Below are 23972 nucleotides of genomic sequence, written 5' to 3' on the forward strand. Positions count from 1 at the left end.
GCACGACAGAAGCCCCACACATAGTTTTGCCACAAAGCACGACCAATAAAAGCTTCATTCACAGCTCCCACTTGAGCACAAGGCAGCTGCTCACCTGGACCAGCCCTGGCAAGGAACCCTGAGCAGGTTTCTTCCTGCTATCAGGCTGGATGGAGACAGAAGAGATTTAAAGATGCATAAGGCATTCCTTTTATCAACTCAGCATGTCCACCAGCAATGGAAAAAGCATCTCTGGAAGAAGCAATGACACAGACCAGCCCCCAAGCACCCAAAGAGACACCACCACCAGAACACAAGCACCCTCAGATGCAGTTAGCAAGGAATAAATTTATTTTTAAGACTTAAAACCATTATTATTAATAAATAATTTGTTTCTCTGCATGCCACACCCCACCATGGCAAGATGGTTTGGTCTTCCCATTCGTGTGCTTCCGCTCCCCAAGAAGCTGGGTTCAGCAATCACATCATTCCCAACAGCTCAGACAGAAACCCACCCAGCTTCACAGCAGCACGAGTTGGAAACGGTGTTGGACGTACACTGAGACCAGGGCTGCTCTCACCTGGCTCTGCCACAAGCCTGGCAGCAGCACAGATGAGCCAGCCTGCTTTCCAGCACTGATTTAAGCAGATATTTTTCTAGCTTCAAGGTGCATCACATTAAGGCACCGAAAATCCAGGACTCTCCAAAAGATACAGCCTGTGCAGATAGGAAGTGGTTCCAGTTTTTCAGAGGCATCTTTCTCCTCCAGCACAACACGTCATTGCAGGATTTTAAGAGAGGAAGCCCTGCTTCCCACGTGTTTGTAACTTCAATTTAGGGTATGCTCCTCATGCCATTCCACAGGGCATTCAACAGTCACAGAATATCCCAATTTGGACAGGACCCACAAGGATCACAGGATGTTCTTATGGGCTGCACCAGCTCTCAGCCAACAGATGCTGCAGATAGGTGCTAAGGAGACAAAGTGCCATCCCAAGGTGAGGTGGGACATCTCACAGCACGAGTGAAGAGCCAGGATAACACAAGCTCTAGGAAATCAACCATCCAACTGCCACTTGTGCCCCGTGCTGCCAGCACGATGCTGCTACCTGAACATGGCCCATCCCACCGATCCCCCTGAACCTTGTGCAAGCATGACTTCCATTTATCTCCCTCCACGATTGTATTCTGTTGCATTCTCCTCAAAAATTCAAGCACAGCCCAATTCTTTCTGTGCATTTTGGCTGCTTTGGGTTTGTTTGTTTGTTTGTTTGTTTTTCCCTGTACAGTGTCAGTAAAATATACCGTGTATGCTACTTTATTCAATAACTCTGAAAACCATTTGCCCCCTCTCCCAGGCGAGCCACCTTCACAGACACGGAGCCAGACAGACACACAGACAGACCGACCACCGGGTGCTGCCTCGGGGTTTCAAGTCTGCATGACAGTGATTCAAATTCACAACAAACAAAAACAGAAACGAAAGAAAAAAAAACACCAAAAAATAAAAAGCATTAAATAGTAGTTACAGTTTGAAGGTTCCCTAAAGCAGGAAGAAGGGACTTCACCTGCAGAAGGAAAATGCTGTGACCAGGCGTCCACGAAGCACGCCGTACAATGATCAGTGTGTAAGAGACTTTGTTCCCATGGTAGATTACAGATGCACAATCTGCTGTGCTTGTTTGCTTCCGGATGCAGCCTTTCCAGAGCCTGGGTTTAAGCTACACTCTTCATTCAAGCACAGATCTTCATTAAATAAATCGAAAAGAAAATCAGCGTTCAGTCTTCACCACCCCACTCAAGTAACTCAATTACAAAAATGCTCCTTTAAAAAAAGAAATGAATGCAAACATGTCTTTTACAAATGGACAGTAAACAAAGATATCCCTGGATGAGGCATGCAGCTGCTGTGGACAACGAGCTTGAAAACAAAGTGATGTTTGGAAAGTCACCACACACGCAGACACACACACACACAACCTGTGAGCTTTCTGGAAGTGCACACAGAACCAACGTGACACACATTAAGGTGCTTCTCCAAGCTGTGGATTTGCTGCTATTGGTGATCTGGTGGAAGGGTGATGTGCAGCCTGGCTGCACTGCTATGGAAGGAGAGGCTCAGGGAACCAGAAGAGCCAACCCAGAGCAGCAAGTTCATCCCACTGAAAGGAAGGGTTTGGCTTTGTGTTACACAGGTTGGTGTAAGCCACATTTTGCTGCCATCAGAAAGCCCAGCTCGCAGGCAGGGAGCACACAAAGACAGATGCAACGTGGTCCCAATACCCACCACTTGGGCAAAGGAGAGGAAAGCTGCCTTCCCATGTTTATGTTCCTTTGAGCCCTGATTCCTAAGCCCCCTAAGTAAAACGTTACTGTCAGTTTTGTGTGGCTTTAACATCTGCTTTAAAAAAAGAAACAAAAAGGTGCCAGCATTTGTCCAAACAAATGAGTGCAAGAAGGCAGGACAGAATGTGAGAAAACTGTCACCAGCTGCTCCTTAAGTACCAGCTCAGGACGAAGGCTAAGAGGGTTAGGGAAAGACAGGAACTCGACCACAAGGACGTCCCCCTGACCTTGCAGAAATCAGCTGTTATGCTGGGTTTGGTGATAGGTCAAGGTGCTTTGCTCAGGTAAAGCCATTTGCATCCCCAACCGGCTTTACCTGAACAAGTGCTGGGGATTGAGGTTACACTGGGAACATTCAGCTGGTCTGAAATACAGTAGTAGTGACCTGAAGGCGATCTGAAGCTTGTCCAGCTTCACCCAAAACTGTAGGCTTGTGTTGGTTGAACAGCAGCAGAGGCTGCCCCGTACCAGTCCCGCCCTGGCTGCACTGGATACCGCGTGTACGTTGCCCTGATGTCTGTCCAGAGGATAGGTTTACATCTGTGGTGATGGTTGAACTATTTACAGGTATTTGCAGCAGATATTTACAGTACTTCTGCAGACCGCAAGCTGATTTTCTCTTCCTCCGTTTCTAGTCAATCCGGCGTGGGTTTCTTTAGTGAGAAGGGTCGTATATTGAAATGCCTGCTCAGCTGGCTCACCTGGGAACAAGGACAGAGTTAGCAAAGCTGATGGCACGAGGAGGAAACCGGCAGAGCCCTGCTATCCCACTGTGCTTGCTTTCCCCATCATTGCCCACACTGCATTGCCCCTGTTCTCCAGATTTCCCCATGCCCTTCCCTGGAAGGTTTTAGGCAGCAGAGATTTGCAGCAGCTGGATGAGTGCTGAAGAACAGATACAATTAGGAAGGAGTTTCTTCTCTGAAAGAGCGGTGATGCTGTGGCACAGCTGCCCAGGGAGCTGGAGGGGTCACCATCCTGGGACTGTGGCACTGAGGGAAGTGGATAGCCATTGGGCATGATGGGTTGGTTTGAGCTTGATGATCTTAGAGGTCTTTTCCAATGAGTCTGTGATTCAATAGCCTATCTTGCCCTGAAGCAGGCTTATCTCCATCCTCCCCTTCCCAGGCACAGCAGTCCCTGAATGCCTTCACAGTTAGAGCTGGGGGTCAAGTGCTGGGTATTGACACAGGAGGGTTGCAGAGTGGAGGGTAGCCAAAACAAGTTTTGGATCACCAGGTCCTTTTTACAGCAGCCTGAGCTTTCACTGTGTCTTCTAAGAAATGAGAGCACCACAAAGGGCTGAGAGATGCAATGGAAAAGCAGGAATCTGCTTTGTGGGGTGAGGGAATGTATTCAGCCTTTCCATATCAGGGTGAAAGAGCAACACCTGTAGAACCACAAAAAGCAGTGCAGCAGACAGTGGATAAAATCTACAATGTGGCACCGGTGTTCAGTCATTGCAAAGCCAACAGAAAACAGTGCTGAGACCAGCAGCAAGCCAGGGCAGAGCATCTATTCCAAAATGGTGCTCCCAGATTCATAATAATTTGGGATTGTGTGCTATGCATCACTATCAAGGTTATTCCATCCTGAGAGAGGATACTACACAGATGGGCACCTGGAAAACTGGAAGTGGGGGCAACACAAACTCAGGGGAGTAGAGAGCTGGAAAACTCACTGCAGGGATGGGCAATCTGAGCAGATGGGATTACACTGTCCTCAGCCCCGTCTCCAACAGTGACTCCAAGACCAAATTTATTTAAAGCTTCTTAGCTATTCAAATCCTTCTCGCACATAAGTCTCATTACACTAATTGGAAAGACAAGACAACGTGGGTATTACTTCCTTGCTGTAATTACAGTTCAACCTTGACTCATGGAGGCTCTGTGTCAGTGATGCAGCACTGAGGACACAGGGCCACCTAAGGAAGGTGCGTGACATGGCAGCACCAGGGGGGCCCTTGCCCTACTTCCTCAGCAGCTTCCTGGGGCATTTCTAATGGGATTTGGCCTCCTCTGAATTTGTTTTCTCAATCAAAATTCAGGCAGAGTTTGCTCACACCCAGGGGAACAAATCGGTCCCTGGATCTCTACACAGCCACAGCATCACCATGCTCCACGTCAGCTCTGTGTCCCTGTGGCTCCAGATTGAGCTCAACCACAGTGACACCCACAGCAGATCAACTTTTTATACTAAAACTCCCAAACTGAACACTCCTGTCCACCACTCAGACATCACATCCAACTGCTGTGGGTATCCACGAGAGCCCTTCCCACTGCCTCGGGGTGTGGGTCACCCAGATGGGCAGACCTATGAGCTGGTTTCTAGGTTAAAATCACAGCTACAGCGTGCTAAACAGCAGCAGAGATGCAAGGATTTGTTTCAGACTCCTGCATGGCAAAGGAGCCCCCACCCACATTGCTTGAAGCTTGCTTTAAATACAGCTCAGCTCGAGGTCTTCATGGAGAGCTATAAAACTGACACCAGCCCTTTAAAGCAGAGCATTTTCTGCCCCAGGGAGCAGCTCCTGAGCATTCAGCCCATGTGCCAGGTTCACCTACCACGACCACTCCATAGTGGATGTGCGCCAGGGTGAGGAATGCAGTTAACAGGTAGAGGAGAAGTGCTTCGCTGCTGGGTGCAAAACCAGACACCACCACGAAGAGCACCAGGGCTATGGGCAGCAGCATCCAGTTCAGAGGCTGGCAGCGAGTGCTGCTCATCTGACAGACGATCAGCTGGCACTGCAGGGAGAGAAAGCAGTCAGAGCCCACACCAGCAGCAATCCTGCAAACCCACAGCTGTACACAGCGCAGGGGAAAGTCACATGTGTACCTTTCACTCAGCTTCTTTTTCAGGATCTGCCTGCACACCAGAATTCCTTACCATGTTATCCACACTGTAAGCAGCACGAGCTGCTGGACCAGAGTATGGACATGGGGCAGTACAGACACACAGATCTGAGATAATGAGCACAGCTAGCAGTGCTCAACTCTCAAGCAGGCACGGATGCAATATGCAGCTAAATCAGACTTGCACAAAAGCTTCAGCCCCTCCCATTTTAATTTTGTCCCCCAAAAAGAGCGTGCACAAACACACAACATTATTTCTGTAGTTTCTCAAGAGCTGAGAGCTGTAGCACCAAGGCCTGTGATATTTGCAGACCCCAGGCCCTGTCTGTTTTGCTGCTCGTTCTTTCAGTCAGAGCAAAACAGCACAACTGTCACAAGTTAAAACTTCACATCTCCCTTCCTTCCTCTCACTGAAACTGTGTTCTACTTCGTCAAGAGAGGTTTCACTCTTCCCAGGGGCTAAACTGAAGCACAAAGCAAAACCACTCACAGAAATGTTAGCAAAGGCGGTTCCAACCATGAAATAGAAGAGCCTGGGATGGACCTCCAGGATGTCCATAGGCGAAACAAAGATCCAACTGGTGCAGAGAGCAAAAAGCAACACTGGGGACACCAGTGGCAGCATGATCTCATAAACGGAGTGGTGCTTCAAGGTGTTCTTTTTATAGGCCCTGAAAAGCAAACAGTCAGTAACCACAGTCAGGTGAGGAAGATGCAAACCTTCACTGGTAACCCCAAATCCAAGAAGCTCCTGAATTATGTGGGCAGGGAACAACAGGACGAGCCTGCAGAATTTGCGAGCTCTTCAGCAAGCTGCTGAGCAGTTTGCACCCTGCAAAGTGGAACCCTCTGATGTACAAAAGCCACTCTGTCATCCTGAAAACATTCATCTGACAACTAAAGAAACTGTAAAAGGCTCGGGGAGCTCTTGCAAAGGTGCTAATGCCAGGAGGGAAGAACTTACTTGTAGAAGTTATACAGGCTCATGGGCAGCGTCACGGTGAGAGCACAAGCTGAAAGAGAAAGAGCCACATTACTGCCCATGCAGAAGAGGCCACTGTGTGCACCCCACAGTGACTGTGCTCTGGTTTCAGCTGCCTGCAAGCAGAACAGCTCAGAGGTGCACGAAGAGCAGCTCAGCACGTTTCCAAGCAGGTGCTTGAGATTCTGGTTCAGGAGTTGTAATTACAAGCTAAGTAAATGGAATCTGAGTTCAACGCAATGAGTTTTCAGTGTTTAAAAGCTGCATTAAGAAGCTCAGTGTTAAACTTCACAACTGCTCAAAGCATAATTATGATATTGTCTTTAATGGGACCCTACGGTCAAAGCCATGAAAGTGCATCACAGCTCTTCCATGTTTACACAGCAGAAGGTATTTTAACAGAGCTGTACATCTTCCTGCTTTTAATCACCTCACTCCTATTCAGATGCACAAATCCAGTCCACATACACATCCTGCCCTATTTTTCACAAAGGAAAAGTGCATTTATTGTTCACATATGAAAGTACGTGGCTACCAAAGAAAAGCTCAGAATATCCACTTGCTTCAATCTGATGCTTGCACTTTTCTTAATGCAACAACCCAAGAAACGTCGACTTGTAATTAAATAGTAATAATTAGCCCCTATAGAAAAGGGCTTAGAGTGAGAAAAGTTTCTGAATAAGCCAAATAACATTAAGCAAAGATAGCTCTCCCCAGAGAGCTGCATTATTCCCTGCTTTGTTCTGATTCCACTAGGAAGAGCAGCCAGCCCTTCTGCAGGAAGGTTATGCACCCTTGGATTGAACTTTTGGATGGGTGCACAAAGGACAGGACCCCCAAAGAGAGCTGCTTTCCCCACTCCATAGCTACGTCCTCCCTCGCTGCAGCAGCCCCAGCTTTTCTCATTACAGCAAACACAACATCATTATAAAATAATTAAGACATTGGGTTTGGGGAAAAAAAAAGTTGATTTTTTTTTTTTTTTTTAAAAGACAGGCTTCAACATGGAGTTTCTTACCAATAATCATTGTAGTGAATAGGTCTCTATATAAGAAATTAAACAGGAAAGGTGCATACCAGGCCTCTACTCCCACAATGGCTGTCACTATGTAGACAATTGAAATGGTCTGAAAGAAAGCAGAGGACAAGCAGGCGTGAGCAGCATGTAGCTCAGGGGAATGGCAGCTCAGCACGTGCATTTGAGCTACATCACGTGCCATTATCCCCACTGATCAGAAGTTTAAAATAACAGTTTTTTAGAAGCATCCCTTGTGTTGCTGCTGCTGCAGGGAATAACACAACCAGGATCTGCTCCTTGCAGCTGGAGCAAAAATGCCCTTACACAGCTCGAAGTGTAACACGGAGATGTGTTGTGTATCACACACTGATCAGCTCTGGATTCCTGTTATCCATCTGCTGAGGCCATGACTGGGAATGGGCTATGAAGGGATCCTTCAATTGCAGTGGTAGTTCTGAAGTTGTGTGAAATCCTCTACCCTTGCCTTCCTGTGCTAGGCAGAGGTCCAAAAGCATGAGCAATATTTTTGGAGGAGTGGGTTAGAATATGGTCATAGCTACATTGTACCTAGAGATGATTATTGCAATTAACACAGCTGCTTTGGTTACACTTCTTCCAGCCTGTTGCATTCCCCACCCAGGATCTAGCAAGACAGAATACGAATGGTGTGCTGCCTGGTGCTGCACCCTGGCTAGGACAGGCACCTGGAAGCAGCAGAGCTGAACTTTACCCATTCTGACAAACATCCTAATTGCAAAAGGCACCCTAAACTTCTAGGCTTGAAAGTAGCTATAATAGAGACTAAGTAGAGCAACAACTTAGGCAGTTAGGACATGGAGAGCACCTAGGAACCAGGCAGAGGAAACACAAGGCAATATCCATTCTTCAAGCCTCGTTTCTTGCAGAAAGTCCTGGACTATCCTGTGTTGGAAGGGATCCATAAAGGTCATCCAGTCCAGAAAACAAAGTTCCTTGAATTTAAGATTTTGGAGAAGTTTTATTCCTAGTGCCACATGACAGTGATTAATGAATGCAATCGCAGCTCCAAGTGATACAAACAGCCTGCTCCCTTCTGCATGCACAGGACTCCTAGTGCTGCTGAGTGCCTCCTGCTAAAGGCAACCCCCACAAGATCACTGCATTACAAAGCTTAGGGCCTTTCACGCTTCCAGGCACATCAGCAGCCTGCTGAGCTTCTGCTGAAGGCAAGCAGAGGCTGGGGTGCAGACTTACCACCTGGCTGATGTCATATCCCCAGGGCAGGAAGAGAATCCCTGTGTTATACTTCTCCCAGTGGGAGAGGATGAATGAAAACAACACCACCCATAACAGGAGGTAGAGAACGAAGACACTGACACCCGTGGAGCCCCGGCCAAAGGTGGAGTAGACTGTCACAACGAAGTACACACAAGCCCAGCTGTCCAGGCCATGGTCAAAAAGCTCTCCTAAGGGTGTGCTGGAGTTGGTCCTGCGAGCTTGTTTGCCATCAACACCATCTGGAAAGACAGCAAGGAAAAACAGGAGTTTTACTGGACACACTCCAAAAATAGTGAGTTTTGTGGATACCTCTAAACAGAGCAATGGGCCAGGTTGCAGCTGACAAAGTGTGTGCAGCCAGCAAACAGAAACTCCCACGACCTCCATCCTCTATGCAATGCTTTTGGAGGTACCACTCCCCAGCTCTCCTCAGGACTGAAAAATGAAATAGAGGGAAAGTCTGACGACTTTATTTGAAGCAGACCAGTGACAGAATTCCCAGATCACCTCCAAGCCAGTTCCAGCATCCTCCTTTGGCATCAGCTGCTCTGGGCCCCCTTCCTTCCATCCACTTGGCAAAACACTCCCTGGAAATTGCCCTAGAGCAGGGCACGGCTGAAGTTCAGAATCAAAGATACCTCAGTGGGCTCAGAGATAAGCCAACATGCAGCTGCAACAAGAACACAACCAACACAAACCCCCCAGACAGCCAGATGAAGTCTTACCTAACGTGTAGGCAATGAAGTTGAGGAGACCCACAACGACCCATACTCCATTTGGAACGTGCTGGTGGTCAGGAGCTGCAGGGATCAGAAAGACCCAGGGGTAGAGAGCTCAGTGTGTATGCTCAGTGGGTTTATTTTGGCACAAGATGCATAAAACGTAGATCACCAGGTCACCAGGACAAAGTATCCACACAACTGAGTGAAACTGAGATGGCAGCTCTGCAGGATGAGATAGCAGAGCTGTTCCACAACAGGAAACCTACGACTTCACTTTCCAAGACATACTTGTCCCTCTGTGTCACAGGATCTAAAATCTTGTGATGGCAGCTAGCAAACGTGGCCCAAAACTATCCCATGGAAGTGTGTGCAGATCAAGCACTCCTCCACTGCTCGCTCAGAGCACCAAGCAGAATCTCTTAGAGATGTGATTCCATGACTCCACGTGGTTACACCCTGCCTCTGCAGCCACACATGGGGAAATCCCACTCAGTCTGCTTCTCCAGCACTCAGCAGACAGCCAGCTGAGCTGTTTGCAACTCTGGGAGCCCAAAGGTACACCTGAAAAAGCAGGAAGCTGCTTCTTGGCACAGCCTCACATGAGGATGAATAGAGGTCTCCTACGGGCAACAGCAGTGCCACAAAATGTTGCTGTGGATTGATACCATGAACTGTTCTGAGCAACCTAAGATCAAATCTGTCAAGGAAGCTAAAATACAGAAAGAAAACTACCATAAGTGACTGAGAGTTATCACATGCTGAATTCTCTGAGACATTTTCATGAGCAAGGAGACAACAACTTTCAGATTCATTAACAGATTAACAGTGGCTCTGTTACACATTCAAAGCTGTGCACATCCTTGCATGATACAGAACAGTGACATGGTCTTTGTCAGTTTGAATGTGGGGCCAGCATGTTTTTTGCAAGAGGGCAATTAGCTGGGATGCAAATTAAAAGGCTCTACTCCCTAACTTCAGGAAAGCAGAGTTTCCCACACTTTTGATTTCAAAATGAGGGCACTAGCTTTAGTCCATCGTGAAAGCAGAGCTGAATCCTCCTCAGATTTGGCCATTCCTTCCTCTTTCACTTGCACACAGCCAGCCAGGAGCAAATGCACCCAGCAGGAAGGTGTCACTTGGACAAGTCCTCACCGCAAAGCCCAGAAACTTGAGCCCCTGAACACCATCCCTTCCTGACACTGCCTGGGAACCCAGGCTGAAAGTGCTTTGCAACGAGCACAGGAAGTCACAGCAGAGGAGGTGACAGCACACACCTTTCTGATGCTTTACATCCAAACAGAAAAAGGCAGCCTTACCAGAAGCGTAAAAGTCAGGGTCGAAGTATGCCATGAGGAAGAAGTTGAAGACAAGCAGCAGGAAGCCAGAAAATGTTATGAGATTTGGGGCCAGCCAAGTAGGGAAGATCTACGGGAAAGCAGCAAAAGAACAAATGAGCTCATTAAAATGTGCAACAAGGCTGCAACAGAGACCTCATTACAATCATCTGGGCGTTAGACAACACTGCTTGGTTGCATCCAACATCATGGGCAGCACGAAGCTTCAGGCTGCAGTGCAGTGAGCTCAGGGCAGGCTGCCAGCTGGGAAGGTCATGCCCACTTAATTAGTCACACCCCAAACGAAGCAGGTCTTTTCACACAAGCGGGGCCTTTCAGCTACAGAAGTCTTGGCAGCAAGTGGTGTTCTGCTGTCCCAGTCAGGGCAGGAGGAGGTCTCACCTTCACTATCGTGTTCCAGAAGGGATGCATGACATACACAGACAGAGGGTTGCTGTCCACGGCACTGTACTGTGAATGAGAGAAGAAATAAAAGTCAAAAATTATAGTTAGGGCTCCAAGACTTCTTGAAGCAAGTCAAAGAGCCTGAATGTCAAGGCTTCACTTGCTACCCAAGTCTTTGCATTGCAGGAACGCTTGCGCCAGGAACAGAGTTATGAACAGAGCACAGTGAGCAATCACAAAAGTCCTGCGTAAGAGCTGGTACATTTCAGTCCAGATTAAAGCCATTGAGATGACAGCTCTCGCTGTCATACTCATCTCCAGTCACTTGGAAGAGATCTTCTCCTTCCAGAAAGGCAGAAGATATTTATGAGCAAGAGCTCCAACCCCCTCTCTTGTTCTGCAGGTCCTAAATCATAGAATCATAGGTTGGAAAAGACCTCTGAGATCACCAAGTCAACCCATCAGCACCTTGCCACGTACACCACTGCATATCCACAATCACCTCCAAATCCTACACACCCCGTTACAGTTCAAGCAGCAAAGGGTCATTTGGCAGCCCCCAGCACAGTGACCTGGGCTGGATGGAAACATGGGGCACAGAAACAAAAGACTCAAACAATGGAACGGGTTCCAGCTCAAAAGTTAAATTTCGACATCATTTGGCTCTCAAAGCACCACAAGCTGTTATCTGCTCTCCAGCTCACAGCCTCTTCCCAGCCAACATCACTCTGTCTAAAGTCCTCTTCCCCAGTAATCACTTTGATAAGCGCCCCAAGAAAAACAGTTCAATTTACTACAACATTGCTCAGCTCACGTGTTTCAGGTGATGAACCTTGGAACGGCACCCACAAAGCGTTGGGCATTGGTGCTTGCTGTCACCCCATAGCAGGGGAAAGCTCAAGAGCAATGGGGGAGAACGATCAAAGCCTCCACCCAACCTGGGACACAACCTATGCTCTCTCTGAGACAAGGGGAATTTGGCTGTTCAAAGGAAGCACTGCAGTGCTCAGTTCCCAGCCCTGAACCAATCAGTATCCCTCCATGCTGCTGCTTCTCACAGCTCTTCTCTTTGGTTGCAAATCAGGTTGGATATTAAGAAAAATGTCTTCTCTGAGTGATCAGGGCACTGGAACAAGACTGTCCAGGGAGGTGGTGGGGTCATCATCCCTGCAGGCATTCCAGAATTGTAGGGATGTGGTACTGAGGGATGTGGTCAGTGGGCACGGTGGGGTGAGGTTGGTGACCTTGGACGTCGTTTCCAACCAGAACAATTCTGTGATTCCTTGGAAACAAAGGGGACTGCCTGTCCATGTCAGAAGCTGGAAAGTGGTTGTTTGGAGACAGAAGTGCTCCAGCAATCTGAGCTCAACTGGTCGGGTTTTTTTTCTTTGGCAAGATTTGTGAATATTCACAAAGGATCTCCCAATGCATCTATCATGGGCAGCTTCAAGCACAACTCTGCCAGGCTTTCAACCAATGGGTGGAAGAAAGCCCACTTATTTCTCCCAGCCATCTCAGTGCTTGTATCATTCCTTTCCCACATTCCTAACGGGCTCAATCCCACCTTTAGCAGATATTTTTGCTTCCACCAGCCCTTCCCCTCCTAACAGATCACTCTGTGTCACTAGGAGTTAACCAAGCACTATTAACCCACTCGCCTTGATCTTACAGTACCAGCAAGCCCACAGGAGCTGTAGCAGAGCAGCTAAAGCCTGAGCTTGACATCACAGGAGATGAGGGCTAAGCCATGAGGAATTTCCATCCCAGCTTAGTGCAGTTTCAAAGGACAGAATTTCAAACAATTTATGAGATAATAGGATTTGGGCTAACTACCAACTAGGGGAGGAGAGCTGGAGACTGATTAAATCTCATTATCCCCATAACAGTTTGGAACAAGAAAACAGATGCCTCACCAGGAGCAAGGCAGGAGAAGCACTCTGGAGTCTACTCCTGTTTGGAAAGCACCCTGGGGAGGTTTCCAGGCCACATCCCAGCACATCTCTCCTCTCCTCTCTCCACACACTGGGGGTAAGAAGCAATAAGCAGCTTTTCCCCACACTGCTGACTTGCATGCAGAGCTCAAAGATTCAGAATGACCCTATTTTGGGGGGGTAAGGCTCAGCTGTTTTACAGAGGCTTACTGATGCTCTGGTTTCCTTTCCAGAAAGTTGGGGCTGATGGCCATGAGGCTCTAAGCCCAGCAGTGCTCCACTTACCACACATGTACCTGCTGTCCTCCAGCTGCCTCATCCTTCCTGCAAACCAGCATCTCCTTCTCCATTCTGAACCCCTACACATCCATCTAACGACTAACACACACCATTTGTCCTTCCCCAAGTCATTTTTCTATCATGGCCAGCAGTCAGGACTCAGATTTCTGTCTTATTTTCAGGGAGGAAAGGACAAATGGAAGGAATTTCATATGCCCCAGAGGCTCCTTCTCAAAGCAGACAGACAGCTGTAATGGACACTGCTCTAAAATAGCACCATGCACACAGTCACTGCTTCTCCTTACAATAGCAGGAAGGATTCACTCCCATGGGGTTTTGGTTTTAAGCTTCTCAAGAATACGGCCCAGCCAACTCTGCAGCATCAATCTCACAGTTGGCACACTGCAGCTTCCCCCTGCTCCATCCCTGCCAGCTGAGCCCCTTGCATCCAGTCAGTTTATCCACATGCCCTCCACTCTCTTGCCTACACATTCCCTGGCCACACAGGGACATTTCCCATCAGTACTGCAATGAGATTTACCTCCAGGAGGCTTTTTCCAACTCAAGTGGTATCATTTGCTCTAAAACCCCTTCCAGGCTGGGGCTTCCCCCATCCACCGCATCCCATCTCCAATTCTGCTGGACAACATTTCCAAACAAAGGAAGCTACATGAAAGGCTGTAAATACAGGCAGCACCCCAGCACGGCCCACAGGACACCACCATGGTCCCAGCAGCCACGGCACCGCACTGAGCTGGTGCCCATCGTTATGGAAGTTAGAGAGAGGAGTGGCTCTTCCAGCTTGAAACCAGCATCAGTTGTGCAAATGGAACATTTCTCTCCTATAAAGAAAGGCTGAGAGCTGGGGTTGTTCAGCCTGGAGAACAGAAGGCTTTGGGGCAATGTCACGGAGGTCTTTCAACACTTAAAAGGAGCTTATAACAAAAGACACAGTCTGCTAGTGATAAGACAAGGAGTAATGGCTATAAACCAAAAGAGGTGAGGCTTAGGTTAGATGTTAGGAAGAAATTCTTTACTCTGAGGGCAGTGGGGCCCTGGCACTGCTGCACAGAGCTGTGGGTGCCCCATCCCTGGCAGTGCCCAAGGCCACGGATGGGACCTCAGACAGCCTGGTCTATGGGAGGAGTCCCTACCCACAGCAGTGGTTGGTCCCTTCCAATCCAAGTAGTTCAATTATATTCTGTGATTTCTGGAAGATCCAATTACACGCCAAGGAAGAGACACATATTTATAGCCCAGATTCTCCTAATAGCTCTCCCGACCAATAAAACAATGCAGCTTTTAAGTAACCCAGCTACCAACAGCAGAAAGCGTTTCATCACACTGGCGCCCAGCACAAAACACACAGAGGGCTTTGGGGTGGGCTGGGGGAGCCCCGAGGCAAGAACAAAGCAGAAGGAGCCCCAGCACATCCATAAGGCTATTTCCTACAAATCTCCTTAAGTGCAAAGGGAGCACAAGGCTAAGAGCCTCTTCCCATGGGGCCAAGGTAAGCCAGGAGGCTGTGAACTTGACAATCCACGGCAACTGTCATCAAGCAGAGCTGTGCCAGCACAAACAAGCCACATCTGCACTATGCCCACGCTCTGCTGATGCATTACAAGCCACATCGTGCTTTAATGGTACTTATTAACTTGAGTCCTGCTGATCTTCTCTAAGGTCAGTTAAGAATGGAGCACATTGGCAGTGGTGAGCACAGGACTGTCGCGTGAACCGAGGGCTTGGCTCGGAGGGATGCCAGCATCCCCAAGCCTTACCCACCGTTACAAATCTCAATGCTGGCACCATATCCCTCCTTCGGCCATTTTTCAGTGCTCATTCATTAGAGGTTAAATATATAGCAAAGTCAGAACTGCTTTCCTGCGAGAACTCCTTTCCTACTACACTGAGAAGCCTTGCTTGCACTCTCCAAGCCCCACAGGGCGTGCAAATTAAATTGGGATAAGCAGGATTTCTGCCCTGCCCACAGCCTCTCATGGTCAGAACCACAGTTCTTGTGAAGATTATCCCTGCCTTCTGCAACACACCCATAGGACTGCTCCTGCAGCAAAGCCACTGGGGAGAGGCTCGTTCTTTGCAGATCAGGAGGTAGGAAAGGTGCTCATTGGGACAACAGCTTTATGGCACAGCAGATGTACTGCAGAGGTAGAAAACACACAGAGGGTTGCACAGCACCAGTAAAAGCCATCCAGGCAGAGCTGCTGACTCCCAGAGCTGGCCACACGCTGGGTGCTTAATCCTGCCTATTTCAGCCACATCCAGGAGCTCGCTGTGTTTGGGAGTGTTAAATATCTGAGGTTACAGGAAGGCTGCACAGATGGTGAGCACGGGGTGGGAGAGCTCAGAAGTCGGTGGCAGGGATGCAGCTCTAGGAGGATCAGCCAGCAACAAGCTCCTGGAACAGGGAACGAAGGGACCAGGGTAGGAAAAAAAGCAGAAATATTAATGTTATAAGAAGTTTCTCTCTATGTGATGTTGCAACTACCACCAGACCTTCTTACTCTTGCTTAAAAGAGGAGGGCTGATGTACGTAAAGGGGAATGAGATTTCAAGCTGACAGATCTGGCAGCCTGCTCCTGGTGCCAAAGAGAACCAGGGGAGCAGGGAAGTTGGTGTGGAAAGAGAATTCATTGTGATTGCCCTAAAAAGAAGTCAGTCCAATTTTTAACCATACCTATCAAAGGAAAACACAAACCCACGCACATCAGGAAATGACTGCAGATGAAGCGAGGCACCACCAGAAAGGAGGGGGAGGGCTACCTTCACGTTTCAACAGAGGCACTTTGAAAGAGACAAATAAAGCACTTTTTTTTTTCCCCCAAAGCACCCAACCTCACCCTGTCTCCTTTCTTCCTTTCTGCAAAGAGGAAATTCATAATTAACAAAAACACAGCAAAATATGCACTACTCTGCAAGCCCTGACAGCTGCTTCGTGCAGGGCTCGAAGCACAGCGAGTCGGGGCAGTTACACAAGGCCTCATAACGAAGCCATTTGGTGAGCCAGCCATGGGAAGGGAGGTGTCAGTTTCCACAAGGTTCACTTCCAAGCAGTCCCAGCAGCCAAGTTCTCGCTGTTAATTAGCAGAGAGTTGACTTTCATGATGGAGTTCAATGCAGCTGAGACTCAACAGGCAACAAAACAACAGCAGACTTTCCGTGCCCATTCAAAAGACCTGAGGTGGACCGATCCTCCCTTTGGTTTCTTGTGCTCTACAGCAAACAGGGAAACAATATAGCAAACAGACCTCAGGGGGGAAGCTACAATCTCTCCAGATTAATTACATTAATTGCCCAGCATCTCTTCCCCACCCAACAGAGGACTGCTGTGGTAGAACACACACGGATTACCTCCCAGAGAATCACAGGATCATGAAGGTTGGAAAAGACCACTGAGATCACCAGGTCCAACCATCAGCCCATCCCCACCATGCCCACTGACCCACTGTCCCTCAGCGCCTCATTTTCAGGGCTCTTGAAAGAGCTGAAAGAGCCACCACCTCTGCAGTACGCAACCTAAGCTATTTTTAAACCCATTTAACACCACTCTGAGAGCCAAAAGCTTTGGGCCACAAAGTGGTATCCCAAAGGTGAGCTGCTCCATCCTTACGTGTCACTGCAGCCATTGATCTGGGGATGGGCTCTACACCCACACAAGGTGCATCCAGGCAGCCCAGCACACACCGAGCAGGACAGCAGTGGAGAAGATGTGTGCAAAGATCTATCAGGCACTCAAAGCAAAAATGCAAAGCAAAAGACAGATTCTAGAATCATTTGAGTTGGAAGGGACCTTTAAATGTCATCTAGTCCAACACCCCTGCTATGAACAGAGACATCTACAGCTCAATCAGGTGCTCAGAGCCCCGTCCAGCCTGATCTGGGCTGTCTGCAAGGATATCCACCACCTCCCTGAGCAACCTGTGCCACTGCTTCATGGAAGAGAATCACAGCATCATTCAGATTGGAAAAGACCTCTAAGATGACCAAGTCCAACCCCAGCGACCTCCATGAAGCTAGGGAATCCCTAGCCAAAATGTGCTCAATATGTGTATTGCATTTGGCAGAGGTTCAAAATCCTGAATTTAACAGATGGAAAAAAAAAGAAGAGCACCTCTATCTTCTATCTGCTCACCTCAGCAGTTATGAAATCTGGCAGTACTCTGGGGTTTGGGCATCCTGTGCAACACAGTACTTCAGGAAGTGGCTGATTAAAGGCAGGCACATGCAGAGCCTCAGAACAATTAAAGGAGACACTGGAGGAGGTAAGTGATTCAAAAACAGGGCTCAAAGGGTTCTTTTCTCCTGCACGGCACCCTTTCTGCTAAGGACCCCGCAGGAGAAGACAAGCTGCAGCCTCAAGCCTCCCATCCAGGTTGCTAACATCAAAAGCCTCTCTTGCAGTTCTCACTACCAGCTGTGGTGTTGTTCCACTGGTCCGAAGAGCCACTGGCACACACTTGGGTGTCTGCAGGGATCTCTTCAGGGCTTGTATTTCCAGAGGAGCCTGTGAGGCTGCCAGGACAGCTTCCAGCCATCTGCTTCCTGCAGTGCAGTATCTGCAGCCCCGCTCTCCACAGCACTTGAATCTGAAGTGAAGAGGATTTCCTGGGACAGGACAAACACGTTCAAAGCACCCATGTACCTGTGTGCCCGTGCCTCTCTGGGGGATGGTTGCACATGAGCATCCTTCTGTTTGGCTCTGGAAATGAGGAATCAAGCTTTCTTGCAAGAAAACCATACAATAGCTTGTGGTAATTCTGTCATATAAAGAGATATACGATTCTCTATACAATTCTCACAGTGTCAGCTCTAACAAATAATATTTTAAATGGCACTTCACAGAGCACCTTTCTCACTGGGGTAACAGCCCAGCACTTCCTGACATAAAACATCTGCTATGTGGGAACATGCAGAGGGCTTGCTTGCTCTGCACCATACAAGACATCTCCTCCTCTAGAAGCACACAGCTGGAGAAGAACCTTCTTTCTTCCTTCTCCTACGCAAGAGACATCACCCATCACAGTTCAAGCTCTCCATGCGCAACACACAAGGCACTCAACCAATGCTTGGACCTGCTGTGGCCCCAACATCAGGACAATGGCACAACTCATAGTGCTGTTGCCATTCTCAGCCCAGCAAACACGAGGGCAACACTATGAGGGCTTTGTTCCACTGCCCACGCAGGTAAGGAGACAAAAAGCCTTTCACAAGAGCACGGGCGAGGGGGCAGCTGCCAGCCTCCTCCGCAGTGCTGCTGTCATCACTGCCCCTTGCACAAAGCACAGGCATGGAAGGATTCCAGGGTGCAACGTTTCCCAAACCCCCAGTTCACTTTTCTGTCACACAGTTTGCTCCCAGAGCATCCCATCCCACCTTTGGACCCAAGCAGGACACGTGTCATCACCTCCCCTCTCAGGGCGCAGCTCTCGTGCCATGCAGGTGCAGTGCTCCAACACCCTGCTTTCCTGTGTCCTCCCCCCACCCTCGGGGCATGAATCACCCCCAGCAAAGATAACACTGGGCCAGGAAAGTCTGCAGGAACCTTGGGACATGTGACTGGAACCCCAGAATACTGTGAGCAGCCGTGGAAGCTGGCACTATCACCAAGCTGTAGCGCTCTGCCCTCATTCAGTTTCCCCTTCTGCAGCTGCTCCTGGCATTTTGGCAGCCCCCAGAAATGAGTCCCAGGAGCTGCAAAGACTGCATGCAGCTCATCGAGATGCACAAGAAGAAGCAACACCAGTGCAGCATGCAACACACAAAGCGTCCTTCCCCTCTCTTCTGCATCCAGCTCCAGGCACCACACTCAACAAAGCTTGCACAAGGGCGAGACGTTTGGGTTGCTCTGCAAAAAACAGGACTTGGGGGCAGTCTAGGAGGAAGGAAGGTCTTTTTCCTTGAGAATGCCAAACAGGAGCAGACATCTCTGTGAATGTTCCACACAGACCCACTTTCCCCTCTGCAGACTATTTTATAGAAGCTTGCCAGAAAGTGATTTGCAGGCTGGTTCTTAAGAAGCAGATCGTGACTTCTGGCATCCAACTGAAAGGTTTGCAGCCCTGAGCAGCAAAGCCTGGCTGAGGGCATTCAGTGCTGAGCAGCAACAGAGCACCTGGTTTTAGTCAAAGACATTCAGCATTCAACAGGAAGGTCAAGGCATGCGTTGCTCTGCAGCCTTAAAGCAAACTTTATTTCTGAAAACAAGCCCTCCAACCTGCCAGAACTATCAGTCTTCTGCACCAGAAGAAATACTGGAGCAGACTCACTTAGGATCTGTTTGGCTTTCTGACCACTGTGAGCAGCATCTCCTGGGGAAAACCTCAGCACCAACAGGCAAGGGGGTAAATTTGGTACAGCAGAGAAACCTTTCTGTCCCATGGATTAAGTTATACCCAAATGTACGTACCCAAATAGTACAACCTCCTGCTGAAGAAGTGACAGGAGTACAATGTAAGGTTAAGCCAACGCTGAACATTTTGCTGCTCAACCCCAACAAGGGCACTTTGGTGTCCCATCAAGAGCAGATAAAGGCAGAGAGGCTGATAGAAGATGGTTCCCTCCACGTCAGCCCTACCAGCATTCAGCCAGCCTATGCCAGAAGGCACACACCTACCTTCCCCAGCCAGAAACGTGCACACTGCAAAGCTGAAGCCATCTGGCTCCCAGCTCGCCATCTGCACTCCTGGCAGCCGCGGGAGGAGCAAGAGCTGGAGGAAGCAACTCTGCAGAAAGCGCTTCTGCTTCAGGAAAACTAACCACCACTGCGGGGAGAGCAGGGTTGTGCTCTTTCCCTTGTTGCCTCCTCTGGGTTTTTCTCCAATCTATAACATGCCGGCCAAAGCAGCAACAGGAACAGAGGGACTCCTGTAGCACAGGTTTGCCACTGGCTGCGCATCGCCTTTTTGGCTGATCCCACCACTTTCCAGCTGTGGGTACATACTCAAGTTACATGGCTGAGGTTTAACACACGATTCAAAGAAAGCCACGCAGCAGAAGTTAAAATGCTCTCCTGACATTTTGTATTAACATCCATTCACACATACCCCTCTCCGCACTCTCCTTAGGAGCATTTCACACTGTTAAAGTTTTCTGGCTGTAGCCAAAAGGGAAACCAGCTTTGCATCAGCAGTAACACACTCAGGGTCACCAGGTAAGGAAAGGGCACAGGAGGACAAGGTGCAATGCCCACAGCAAGGCTGGAACGCGCCACTCAGTATCACAGGGTTGTGCCACTTCATCAAGGCTAAAATAGCATAGAAAAACAAACTCCCAGAGCAAACAAGACAAGCAGAGCCCTGCCAAGCAGACAGAGACATCATACAGCAGACACGATGCGCTCTGAGCACTAACTGTGAACCTGCCTGCTTTTATCAAAGTCCTTATTGACTCAATAAAACCACAATCTTTCGAGCAAGGCTACTCCTGCCAGCAAGACCGTAGTCCTGCCCCTGGAGCACACGCTCTGCTGGCTTCTGCCCCTTGATCCAGCTGGGAATGGAACCTCTGCACCAGCAAGGCTCACATTGCTTACAGTGTGGAAAGTGAGGGTGGAAAAGGAGGGCATGAGTAAGCCCCAGCTACGCTTGAATACACAAACTGCTCCAGGAGGAGAGCAGAGCAGCATGGACAGCACTACCCAGCTCTACAGATAAGCTCATCACCTGCTTTGCTCCACAGATGCATTGAAACTGTTTTAACACTCCTGGCATGCTTACATAGAATCATTAAGGTTGGAAAAGAACTCCAATATTGTCAAGTCTTACTGTCTACCCATCATCACCATCCCCACTTGAGAATCACAGAACTATTAAGATTGGAAAACACCTCTAAGCTCACCAAGCCCAACCCCAAACCATCCCACCATGCCCACTGACCACGTCCCTCAGTGTCACATCTCTACCTTCATTGAACACCTCCACGGATGGTGGTCCCACCACCTCCCTGAGCTGCTGTGCCAATGGCTGAGCATTCTCTGAGAGAACAGATACACCCTAATGTCCAATCTGAACATGACACCCCATCAGCCCCCAAAAGGACAAGAGCACCACAAATGACACTTCATATGACCACGGCATCCCCCTTTGTGGGGGAGAGCCCCACGAAAACTACCTCCCACCCTCCCCAGAGTACCAAGACCCACAGCAGCCCTCCCAGCAGCAGCAGCAAGACTCCTCCATGGCACAGACCTACAGCCAGAGGACCTCACAGTATCAACCTCCCCCAGCCAAAAGACCCCACAGTGTATATCTCACTCCTCTCAGCCAAAGACCCCACAGTGTCCCACAGCCCCCCCAACCAAAGGACCCCAGTGTCCCACTCCCCTCCCAGCCAAAGGACCCCATAGCGTCCCCCACCCCCCCAGCCAAAAAATTCCATAGTGTCCCATTGCCCCCTTCAGCCAAAAGACCCCATAGTGTCCCTCACCCCCCCCAGCCAAATAACCCCATCGTACCCCCAGCCAAAGGACCCTACATTGTGCCCCCCTCCAGCAGCAGGACCGCAAGCCCCAGACCCCCTGCACTCTCCCCACTCCCCACAAATTCCCGACATCTCCCTCCCTCCAGGCTCCCACGGATCCCCAGGACACACTCTAAGCCGCTCTACCTTATACTTGCTGAAGCCGGCCAGCTGCTCGGCCGTCACGTACTCCATGGCGCCCGCACCGACCCGACCCAGCCGCCCCACGCCGCCCCACGCCGCGCCCGCTCGGCCCCCACCGGCCACCGTAGGCCGCCTCCCGCCGCCGCATCGGCCCACCCGGCGTGGCCGTGACGTCACTACGCCGCGCCACTTCCCACCGCGCGGCGCAGCGTTACCCGAGCGCGCCCCCTGGCGGCGGGGAGGGCTCTATCTGAAATGTTTTTCATCGCGTCGAAGAACGGACTTGGGTTAGAACGGACCTCAAAGTCCAACCGTGACGTAGAGACACCTCCTTTAGGGCCTCACCCATGGCCTTGGGCAGCTCCAGGCATGGGGCATGTAGGAATGGAATGCTGCTTCTGCATTAGATATTGAAAAGGTGTTGAAGATGTAGAGCACAATGTATTTGTATTTTGTAACTTCTCCTTAGAAATAGCTGATATGAAAAAGTAGAAACACCATAAGTTAGTAAAATACTTTAGAAATATAGTTGCTGAATTGTGTGATTAATTCTTGCTTGAAAAACTTCAATAGTTTTTAAATGTTCCAGATAGTATAGGTATAATGTTCTGGACTAGAAAGCACATTGTAGGGCTACTCTGTTTGGACAAGAGACCCTCAGCAAAAGAAAAACAGACTTAACAAACATCAAAAGAAGCTGGGGCCTCTACACAAGGCTGGATTGCCTTGCTCTGTGGGTAGGCTGGGATGCATCAGGCAGGCATCAAGGTACTCCCCCCTATCCTCCTTCCAAGCTTATTTCTATGCAAGGACGAGCAGATGTCCAGAAACAGTGACCAAGTGTTGAATGTGTGAGTGTGAGAATTTAACTAATTAGTGATATATGCTTAGCTAGCAAAAATTGATGTTTCTCCAGTATCCGTATGTTTAGTTGGGTGTCGAGAAGATCGTTAACCTGAAGTACTCAGCCATTGAGGAACCAGGGGAGGAAGAGATAAGCGTCAAGTAATAGTGAATAAAAGATGTAACACTGTTTTCTGCGTGCTCTCCTGCTTGCAGGAAGCCCGCCTGCTTTATCAGAGATACCGTCCTAAAAAATTATTTGGATATTTCCAACAGGGCACTCCAGCTCCCTGGGCAGCAGTGCCAGTGCCTCACTGCCCTCTAAGTACAGAATTTCCACCTAACATCTAACCTAAATCTGGCTTAAAGGTTAAAGGTTCTTTGTTTTTCATCCAGATCCATGCCTGCCAACTCTGCTTCTCAGAAATCAGAGCTTTTCCTGTAAGAGGCTCAGGCCCTTGTGAAACTGAAAGTGCTTCTCAGGCACATTTTGCTGTCAGAGAAGAATGCCCAAGACACCTCCTAAGGTCAGGATTTGATTGGTAAAGACCCAGCTGGCTTCCAGAGCTTTCCTGAGGATGGAGGATTCTGAGAGATGACGCCTTTGTAACCTCTTGGCAGGAAACAGCAACCTGGGAGCTCCCAGCACGCTTGTGGTCTCGGTGACAAAGAGCCTGCAGGGTTCACAGAACCCCAGGGTGCTTGGGGCTGCACCAACATATCTCTGGGTCCCCCTGGTCCCCCCCTGCCCCAACAGAGCCGCCTGGGCTGTGGGAGATCCCCCAGGAGGAGCCCCCACTGCTCTCTGCACCCTGTGCCAGGGCTCCAGTACCCACCCAGCACTGCAGTGCTGCTGATGGGCTCCACTGCTCTGCTCATGGGCTCCAGGCTGTGCCCTGTGCCCTGTGACTGCCTGGGCACCACAGAGCAGAACCTGAATCCAATCCCCTGCACCTCCTGTGAGGATTTATGTGGTCTGATCTTGGCGAGACTCCCCTGCTTTGGGCTGAGCAGCTCCGGCTCTCTCAGCTCTCCTCCCAGCACTGCTGCTCCAGGCCCCAGAGCATCTTGATGGCCCTTTTCTGGGTTCACACCATGTTGTCCCAAACATTATAAGTATTCCAATGACTTCAATTCCTATGCAGAGCCAGTCTAGTTGAGAAATCACTGATAGGAAAGAGAAGGGGTCAGTGCCTCTGAGCAGCTGTGCTTGTCTTGCTCCAGCCCTGGGGCTTTCCCTGTGCTACAAGAACTCCCTGAGCTGACTGCTGTTGGTTTCAGGATTGCTTTGGGAATCTCAGCCTCCCAGAGAATAGGATTTAGTGGTTGTGCTGTCACATGGATAAGGAATTGACAGCTGGTGAGAGAGCTGATGAGGAGCTGCCCCGCTAGACCTGCTGT

At 49.4% G+C, this 23972-nt stretch overlaps 1 protein-coding gene across 1 annotated transcript; it reads right to left on the bottom strand.

Annotated features, from left to right (window-relative positions):
- Nucleotides 1-307: 307 nt before the first annotated feature.
- SELENOI (selenoprotein I) lies at nucleotides 308-21814 on the bottom strand. Its single transcript, XM_042820767.1, has 10 exons — nucleotides 21732-21814; nucleotides 10897-10965; nucleotides 10477-10585; nucleotides 9164-9238; nucleotides 8415-8677; nucleotides 7182-7290; nucleotides 6146-6194; nucleotides 5672-5852; nucleotides 4891-5073; nucleotides 308-3027 (listed from the first exon to the last, which is right to left on the bottom strand). The coding sequence occupies exons 1-10, from the start codon at nucleotides 21777-21779 to the stop codon at nucleotides 2911-2913; spliced, it is 1203 nt and encodes a 400-aa protein (XP_042676701.1). The 5' UTR covers nucleotides 21780-21814; the 3' UTR covers nucleotides 308-2910.
- Between the last annotated feature and the right edge of the window lie 2158 nt (nucleotides 21815-23972).

Source organism: Centrocercus urophasianus, unplaced genomic scaffold (assembly GCF_019232065.1).
Source record: "Centrocercus urophasianus isolate 14NV4802_14NV808 unplaced genomic scaffold, USGS_Curo_1.0 seq_10, whole genome shotgun sequence".
Taxonomy (NCBI): Eukaryota; Metazoa; Chordata; class Aves; order Galliformes; family Phasianidae; genus Centrocercus; species Centrocercus urophasianus.